Source organism: Lutjanus erythropterus, chromosome 13 (genome assembly GCF_056507025.1).
Source record: "Lutjanus erythropterus isolate fLutEry1 chromosome 13, fLutEry1.hap2, whole genome shotgun sequence".
NCBI classification, from domain to species: Eukaryota; Metazoa; Chordata; class Actinopteri; order Lutjaniformes; family Lutjanidae; genus Lutjanus; species Lutjanus erythropterus.
Window position 1 is genome coordinate 11,190,937 of NC_139329.1, and position 9,664 is coordinate 11,200,600.

A 9,664-nucleotide genomic window follows, 5' to 3' on the forward strand; every position below is an offset into this window, starting at 1 on the left:
TTTGATAAAGGGAAAATGTGTGACAGAACAGCCTTTTAATGAAGTACTGGAGTGCTGCAGAGATGCCCTTGCCTATAAATCTTGTTCTCTAGATGTAAGAAAACAAGACGTTTGTTTGGTACAGACCCCAATAAATGTCACAGCATCATGATTTTAAGTGCTTTTTCCCAGTAAAAATGAAAATTGCAATCCAAAAATGGTCATTCCCACTAATTGTGAATCACATTGCAAAATATGCCAGAATGATCGCAATATGACTTTTTTTTACCCTATTGTGCAGTCCTACTCTAAACCAGACTGGAGTCTCTCAGATTACTGCAGCAGACCAACGTACTTCCAGCAAATTGCCTTCTCAATGAAATGCACCCTATCTTCACTTCCTTTCTGCTCAAACACATTACTTTAAGTGCCAAATATTATCAATCCGATGTGAAAATCATACAGCTCCTATTGTCACTTTTGCTATAAACTCAACATTTTCCAAAGTAAAGTCAAATAAATTAGCATGAGTAATCAACAAACAAAACACCAAGGCTACAGAGCAGATGCAATGGACTGCACTGATTCAATTTGAACTGGAGGGAAACACAACATACAGACAGAAAACGAGGACATTTTGCTTCATAGTGTCAGGTCTATGATATTCTGTTACACAGATGCCCCCTTGACCTCCCACAGTGAGAAAAAAAACCTTCAAATGAAGCAGCTCTCAAAGCGAGCAATTCCACAGACATACTTAACAGAAATGCATGCCCACACATGTATTACACACACACACACTCAATCTGGCCTGATGATCTGGCTACAAAGTTTGTGAAAGTAAAACCTGGGATTGTCAAAGCTCCCTTGGACATGGTGGGGGACGGGGGAGCGGGGGTGAGTGCTGACTCTAAATCTAGCTTTCCATATTAACAAGAGGCTCCACTGGGTCCTGTGCAGCATAGAGTCTCAATTACTTAATTGATCTAATTATGGAAAGAAAATAAAGTGGAGAAACCTCCGGCCCTCTAGGAATTGGGCTAAAGCCCCCAGTGGTGTCTGAGGGAGTGATGACTTGCGTTTCGTTCCTATTTCTGACTCGAGCACCACGTTTCTCGCATGCTAGGGGAAGGGGGCTGCAAGTAGGAATTCAAGGCACCGCCACCACCTCATGACGAAGCAAGAAAAACCAACGCCATGTTTGCAAGTGCTCTAGTTGCCCTGACAGTGACAGAGACAATCGAACATGGAGGGGGATGGGGATGAGGATGGGAAAATGTCCAAGTCCTTGATGGATGACAACAAAAGCATTTGAAGTAAACAAGCATTCTTCTCTGTAGAAATTTCATGCACACATTTCTTTTCTTCTTCTTCTTCTTCTTCTTCTTCTTCTTCTTCCTCTTCTTCTCAGGATATGGTGCTTTGAGGTAATAACGTATCCATTTCATTTCCAAAAGGATGAACTGTCATCCACTGACAGGGCAAAGGACTCAACCAATTCCAGCAAGCACCCATATAAACCGAGGGGATAAACAACACCTCTCCATCCCCTTCATATCACAAAATGATGAAAATCATAAAAGCAGCAAAGAATGGCATTTCCATCATTTCTAATACAAAGTAAGCTACCCAAATATACATATAAAGTTTGAATAAATACTATCTGATATAGTGGTATTTCTTTCTTTTACAGTCCATTTTGTCTTTTGTGTTTGTACGTACGTATACGGTATTTATGTTACCTGGGAAATAATCCACATGTGCAAATAAGTTTGTTATTGCCAGTTTTTGCTCATCATATTCGGGGTAGGAAGTGCGTTACAGTCATGGCAGTGGTGGCCTTGTTGCCCCTCTTCACGCGGCCATGCTTGCTGAGTGCTATGTAGGAGCCTCTGTAAACCAGAGACTCGTAGGCGTTGTAGTTGTTTGGGAGCAAGCTCTCCTTGAACTTGCACTCGTCATGGAAGACTGTCTGGAGAGGACAAAGAGACAGACAGTGTGCGTTTTAATGAACTGCTCAAGAAAATAAACAGACAGTTTGTAGCTTGAAGTTATGATGGCAGAACATTAAAAAGCTCTTTAAAGAGATTCTGAGTAATGCACAAAAATATACATCTAAATTTAGATTACACACAGCAACAATGAATTAACATTTTGTTGAGATCTACCTTTGTGCAGTCTCACGGCAGCACCAACCACTCTTAAAGGTGTATTGAGCAGTTTTTTTAAACCTAGGTATTAATATAATTTAATTCATTTACGTGTACACAGTGAGTCAAATCATCTCTTAAATAAATCCACTGCCGCACAAGAAATGTCTATCAAGTGATGGTGTATTCACAGAAAAAAAAAAAAACTAAACTCAAAACCAGTGGTTTCATTTTTAGAGAACTGGCTCAATCACTCTCTTGCAGAGAGTTAGATGAGAATATTGATACTAGTCTCATGTCTGTATGAAAAACATGATCTACAACCAGGAAGCAGTTAGCTTAGCTTAGCATATTGACTGAAAACAGTGAGAAACAATTAGCCTCCCTATATTCAAAGCTAACAAAATCTGCCTAGTAGTCAGGCACTCCTAAAGCTCACTAATTAATACCTTATGTCTACTTTAATTCGTAGTCCTGAAAATAAGTCCACAAGAAAAAAAACATAACTTAACGTTTTGTCTTTCTTTTTTTTTAGCCTACAGATTTAACTATTGAGATATAGTATGTTAATTTGTGAGCCTTGTGGCTGCTGCTTCCTTTTTTTAACCTTCAGACAGAGCGAGCAGTTTCCTCCTGTCTACAGTGTTTATGCTGAGCTAAGACAGGATTTGATATTAAAGGCAGGCTTATGGCCACAGAACGTTACTCTGTGGCTACCAAATATTCCATGCACCAGTCTTTCCCAGCACACTGTTACAGTTCCAATAAACATCTTGATCCTCCGTGCCTTTTACTTCAACATTCTACGAATGCGAACACTGAGCAGTACTCATCACCGGCTAGGTACCAACATGTCAAGGCTGCTAAGGCCTCATTCAGACTGAATCGTTCGCTGCAGTGAAAACACAGGTCTTCTCATTCATTTTGAATGGGAGTAGTTTGGGCTGTAGTGGGGGGGGGGGGCACAGGGGGGTGCAGAAAAAACAGAGCAGCATGCAGCAGAGAAAGTTGAAAGTTAACTTTTGGTAAAACGCAACCTGATGTCATGCTACAATGGCCAATCATGAGCCAGCAATCAGACTGCTCCACAGTCTGCCTGAAATATCTCTGAAAACAGGTGCTATCCAGTACAGCACAGTTATGTCCTCGTTTGGTTTATATTGTGTACCCAGCTTCAACGTCTGATTCTGGTTACAGTTAATGCTACAAAATACTGACATCAAGAACCTTCTTTTGGTTTGTGTCGATGTGTTTGAGAGAAGGAGGAGGGGGAGGTGACACCAAGCAGCTTTGGGAAATCAACATAAAGAATAAATAAACACCCTCACACACACCCCAACCCCCAACACAGCCACAGAATCCTGCAGCTAAACATCACAACGCCTGATTCAGTCTGAATGCACGCTGAAGTATGAGTTTACTAAACCTAATCAAACTGTGAACACATTTCCTAAAAAGAACCAGAAACAAAAAAAGGTGGACTATAAAAGATCGGAAAGTGGCTAGAATATGACACATCTACGGACACAATGTATTGCAGTGCGTGCCGCTATTTTCCTCAATTAGCCAAGAAGTTTAGCTCATTTTTCATCTGAAACAATGCCTTCAGGGAACACTACAACACGATTTGTGGGAAAAGTGGACAGTTAAGGAAGGCTCTGTTAAATTTCGTTAAAGTGCCTTTTCTATTTTGTTTACAAGTTTAAATTTGGGCTACCAAAAATGTGCTTTGGCCACCAAATTTAGGGGTTCGATGGTCTGTGGAACCAGTGGTTATAAATATTAGCGTATATCCCTGTAAGCTAATTGTTTCTTGGCTGCAGCTTCATATTGTACAGACAGAAATGAGAGACATGAGATCTTCTCATGTAACTCTCAGCAAGAAAGCAAATATATCTTTTTCAAAAATGTGAAACTATTCCTTTAAAATGAAAAAACTAAAACACTGAGGAAGAACTAAAACCATACAAGAAAGCACTGAAATCAGTCAAATTTGAGATAAATTCTTAAGTAAACAACATCAGGAATATTTTAGGTATGAGAGTAACACTGAACCCTGTTTTCCACATAGTATCTGTCACTTTGAGGAACAGTGTGACTGAGTTGACAGTATATGTCTCCTACATTGAAGCAGCAGAGCAAATACTCCCCATCAGAGACCATGTGGCCTAATTCAATCTCTTATCAGATCATCAGCCTGCTCACAAGCTAACGCTTCATCACTCACGACCAGATAACCGACTCACATTCTGTCTGTCAAATATGTTGGCCACAGCAAGCAAACCCACAGCCATGTGTCAGCAGGGCTCTGCTAAACACAATGCTTCCTCCCCCACCAACACCAACATTTATATATTAATAGCTCTCATCGGTCTAGAAGAAAACAAATGACATCTTCTACAGGCTGTCTCCAGTAATTCTACAAATACATTTTATCTGTGTGCTTGGGATAAAAAGCTCAAGTTCAAGTTAAACTAAATTATCATCAAGGATATTACAGTTGTATCTCTTTGTTATCAGGTCAAACAACAGCAAAACATAAAAACACCAACATTCTTCAAAAGGGGTGAGTTTGATAAAGAGAAAAAGATTTGAATAAGATAAATCGTGGCTACACTAATGTCCAATAAATAAATAAATAAATATGTAGGGTGAGGAGACTAGCTTTGTCTTTGTATATCTATATTTTTTCCCTCTCTCACAAAAACTACATTTCATATTTCAATCAGCTACACAAAACATGCAACACATTCAGCACCAGGAACAAATTAAGGCCTTTGAGAACTTAAAGTCACACACCCATAAAACCATTGTCTAAGTAACTAGAAATTTGCGGGATACTACAGTTTAGTTTTTAAAGGACACATGTGTAGGATTGAGTGGCATCTTGCAGTAGTCGTGACACTCAAGAAACGCCGCATCTAGAGCCAGTGTTTAAGTTTGTTCTGAGTTGAGTAACGAAAGGCAGACCACAATGGCCTGTCAGTGGGCGCAGCAAACACAAACAATTTTGACCATGTCCTCAGTCCAGTCAACACATCTATTAGCTTGCAGCCATAGACACCGCCAATTGCTCTGAATCAGCTGTGATCCTGTTGGACTCCTGTACAACTTGAGTCGACCAGTGGAATACTGACTCTGACAATCGACAAGCAACAGCCAGACATTTAGGTGATTTTGGTGCTGGTAAAACATCTGATTCAACGGTTGCAGTTTGATAACTCGTCTGGATGACTTGGACAGACTGCTACTTCTGTTGCCAAAATGCATCTGCAGCTTTTTGATAACCGTGACTGTAAAAGGGTCTTGGTAAGCTTACAAATACTGCGGTCTACTGTGTGGACAGAGTAGTGTAGAGTAATGAGTCTGTAACTTTAGCGAGCATAAGAGAGGATGAGTGGCAGCCTTATTACTGTCTGTGGTGGCCGAGAGTGACGATGAATGCACACTTAACAGGCGGAAAGGTGAGCATCTGGCAGTTTATGTAGCACGATGGCATGTAGTGTCAGTTTGAGTTTGCCAGCAAATAAAGTCTGCAGCTTCTCAGCACAAAACAGAGCTCCTGAGTCATCACGTTGCTTTGGATCAGCTCTGCATATGTTGTAAAATGGTCTACAATGGAGTAGTCAAGTTTAGCTGTTTTACACAAGTTTTATAGAAATACTGCCATAATACAGGATATGAAAAAGCAGATGCCACTACGTTCAATATCTGCCATATTTTGTCAATAATTCTCCAATAATCATGCACACTGGACCTTTAATTATAGCCCATTATTTTTATAATTACACTTCTGAAAATGATCACAATTTTTTCTGTCTGTTCTACCGCCAGTTAAAACCTTTTAAGAAAAAGGCCAGTTCTTGTTGCTGAGAAATACATACCCCCTCACTGGTGCTCTTATCTTTAGCCCCATCCCTGTATAAAGCTATAGGCTGTTACCTGCCTCCCATCAGGTGAGAATCAGAGTGCCGTGTTTCCATTTCACAAAAAATGCAGGTGTTCTTTGAGGATGCATCAAAAGATATATGAAAATTTCAGACAGTGCTGCACAGTGAGGTCTCGCTGCCGACAACACCTCAACCGCAGCCAAATGTACACACAGCTGCAAATTTTATAGCATTGGATGCTTCTCAGACATCTAACATTCACAGCTGCAGTTTGGTGAAACAATCATAAGGCTGTGAGTTACACTGTCCAGCAAACACAGGTGTTCTGTTTTAAGCCAAAAAGTTTAGAAAGATTTCAATTTTCTTTCTAATATAAACTAGAAATGTGCATATTTCCAATGTTTTTAAGAGGTTAGAGTTTGGAGAAGCAGCTGCTGGTGAGGTGGGTGAGTTGGGCTTTTGCCTCCCAAGATGTGTGTGATGTGCACTGCCCTGCAAAGTGAGCGCTTTGCCGTTAAAATCGATTTCCAGCGCTGCTGACAGGTTTCTTTGCGTCAGGGGGTTTTCCCTCCTCCTCTCTCTCTCCCTCTCTCTCTCTCTCACACACACACACGACCACATCACAGGCGTGTGGACTGAACCCTGCATCTGTTAACCTCATCATTATTTACCCATAGGCCACCAGGCCTGGCACACTTGCTTTAAATAGAGCATTATAAATCCCTGATGAAATTAAAATATATGGATTTCGCAACATAATGTGCAGCCTCCCCCCTGCTGAGAGCCATCACAAGATGTGACTGATCGGGCTGCAAGTGCGTCCTATTTTCAGGAGGATCGTTAACTAACAGAGCTGTACAATAAATGAAATACTGTGCATACCTACCGTTCCGTATAACCTTCCACGGCTGTTCATTGCGACAAACAACTCACTCTTCACCCCGTACAGGCTCACCACTCCTCTCTCCACCGTGGAGATCTCTATTAGACCTGACACGAGACAAAGAATCATCACATTAGAGCAGAAAATAATCATCAACTACCAGCCGATCCTCCTGGTTCAATCAGTGTTTAATGATGGTGACTGGAGCATTGTGCTCTCTCTGCGTCTATGGGTGTAACCTTGCAGATTGCTGCGCAGCATGCCGAGCCTTTGTTCTACATCTTTCAGCCCATCTTACATTTGCATCCAGGCGCGGGTCAATTAAGCGCATTCTGGTTATTAGCAATAATTGCAGTAATTGCATTGACGTGCACAGCTATTGGTCTGTGGACCGCCCTCACAGGGCTGCGTAAAAATAAGTTGTGTCTAAAAGCGTCCATACATTCATGTCATGGTTGAGCTGGGGGAGGAGGAGGAGGAGGAGGGGGGGTGGAGGGGGGGGGGTTGTTCAGCACTGATGGATACTTCTTTTGAATAGATTTGTCTTTGAAGAAATTCAATTGTCAGCGCTCAGAGTCAGGATGACATATGATCATGCAGATTAATAGCTGCTCATCATCACAGATCCATGCTTATTGACTCTGCCTCTGAATGTCTATTGCATTACATCGGTGGAGGTAGGACTCACTGTACTGGTTTTCATTATGTACACCGTTTATCCTGCCGTCGGGGAGGATCTGAAGGTGAAACCCGATGCCCACGTTGCAGTAGAGCCTCCGCACTCTCTTGATGCCCAGCAGATAGTCACTCTCCCAGTTCAGCTCCGGTTTCTCCCCGGAGATCCCCAGCACAGAGCGGGAGAAGAGGGTCTCCCATCGTTTCTCCAGTAAAGTTGCATTCGTCCTGCTGCTCGGTAACGGGTACGCTGACACGATCCCCAGCAGAAAGCCCAGGAGAAGCAGCGCGGTCAGCGTCCAGTGCGGCGTGCCGGCCTCGCAGGACATACTGACGAGGAGCCTTTGCGCAACGGCCATCCGGTTTACCTTCGGGCCACGTGGTCAAAATTAATGACCCTAAAAATACCGCTCTTCTTGTTTTGCTTCCTTCGGCATGCTGGCTGAGGGTTATTTCTGGAGCGCAGATCAGGGCTTTGGGCATGAAACGCAAGCCCCGGTGCAGAGGAGGAGAGGAGACGGGAGAGTGCGCGGCAGAGCTGGAGGTGATGGTGATGGTGGTGTTGGTGGTGGTGATTACCATGTTTTGCAGCTCCTCCGCGCCTCTCTCTCTCACACACACTCTCTCTGTCTCTCTCTCTTCCCCCTCTCTGTCTCCCTCTCGGTTAAGAGTTGAGAAGAAATCCTCCAGCACTCACCAAAAACCCTGCCTCAACCTCGCATCCCTAGATGACATCATGCTGACTTCACGGCCGGGACAATGCAAGGGTAGAGAGGGTGCTGACAGCAGGAAAAATACCAACTCTGCTGAGAGTTGAGGGGAATATTCTTCTGTCACTGCCGGACTGGAGGGGGAGAGAGAAGCTTATTGGTGGCGTTCAGCGGCCGTGGGACGCGATGGGGCACTCGGGCTGCTCCCAAATTGGGTCGGTGGTCATATGTCTGTCAGGCCGCTTCCTTATTTAGAAGGAAGGTGTAAAAACAGGCCCACTTGTCACCGGAGAGCAATGACAGGGCTCTCGTGGTCCCACTTCTTCTGCTGCGCCGTTCAAGAACTTTCCCCAGCAAAACCTGCGTTTTCTGGGCCTAAAAGGACACAGCAGCTGGAGCAGAGAGCCAGCAGGGTAAAGATCAGGGTTCAAGACCTCAGTGTTGGCCAGCATCCGCCCTGCTGACGTGTCCTTGAGCAAGACACCCACTGACTCCCCCTCAGCTCAGCTCCACGGCGCGGCTGGGTGACGGAGGCCCAGAGTGACATTTTACTGAAGTATCACATTTTTATAAGCACATCATAACCCCGTGCATTTCCCATGGTGCATTCGTGAGAACTCGTGAGGCCTGCCATGAAACGGCACACATTGTCAGCATGCCATTCCCTGCAACATGAAAGCCTATCGTCTTTTCCATGTAATAGATAATGCCACCAGCAGCATGCCCATGCGTCAGTGAGGCCGGTGCAGTTGCGCACCAGCAGCCTCTCCTGCACACATCAGTTCCCCGAGATTTCCAAAGGATGGCACCATTTCCAAGTTCATTGAACCACTCCTGTACATCCTGTAGGTCTTAAGTGTGTGTAGACCAAACTGAGGAGAGATTTTCCACAAACACTTAAAATGATCAAGATCAAAAGGCACGTCATATTAAATTTATTAAAATAGTTAACACAAACAAAATTAACTGACTATTATGTTTCAAAGGGACAGTTCACCCCAAAATCAAAAATCCATGTTTCCTGTTACCTGTAGTGCTATTTATCCATCTGTTTATTTGTGGTGTGAGTTGCTGGGTTTTGGCAAGATGAGCCTCAGAGATGTCTGCCCTCTCTAATATAATGGAACTAGATGGTACTCAGCTTGTGGTGCTCAAAATGCCAAAAAATAAATAAATAAATAAATAAATAAAAATAAAAAAATACACCTGAAAAACTCACCAGCAATGTTTCTTTCCAGAAATCATGATCTGGTTACTCATGATAATCCAAAGACCTTGTTGTGAGCAGTTTCATGTGTCTGCAGTAGAAGCTACCAGAAGTGACAGAAAGATGGAGTGGATTATCATGAGTAACCAGGTCATGATTTCTCACACCAA

At 43.1% G+C, this 9,664-nt stretch overlaps 1 protein-coding gene across 1 annotated transcript; it reads right to left on the reverse strand.

Moving 5' to 3' along the window:
• On the reverse strand, nucleotides 1–9,358 carry LOC146316176 (fibroblast growth factor 6-like). Its single transcript, XM_084734699.1, has 3 exons — nucleotides 7,591–9,358; nucleotides 6,906–7,009; nucleotides 1–1,951 (listed from the first exon to the last, which is right to left on the reverse strand). The coding sequence occupies exons 1-3, from the start codon at nucleotides 7,934–7,936 to the stop codon at nucleotides 1,775–1,777; spliced, it is 627 nt and encodes a 208-aa protein (XP_084590825.1). The 5' UTR covers nucleotides 7,937–9,358; the 3' UTR covers nucleotides 1–1,774.
• Nucleotides 9,359–9,664: the final 306 nt, after the last annotated feature.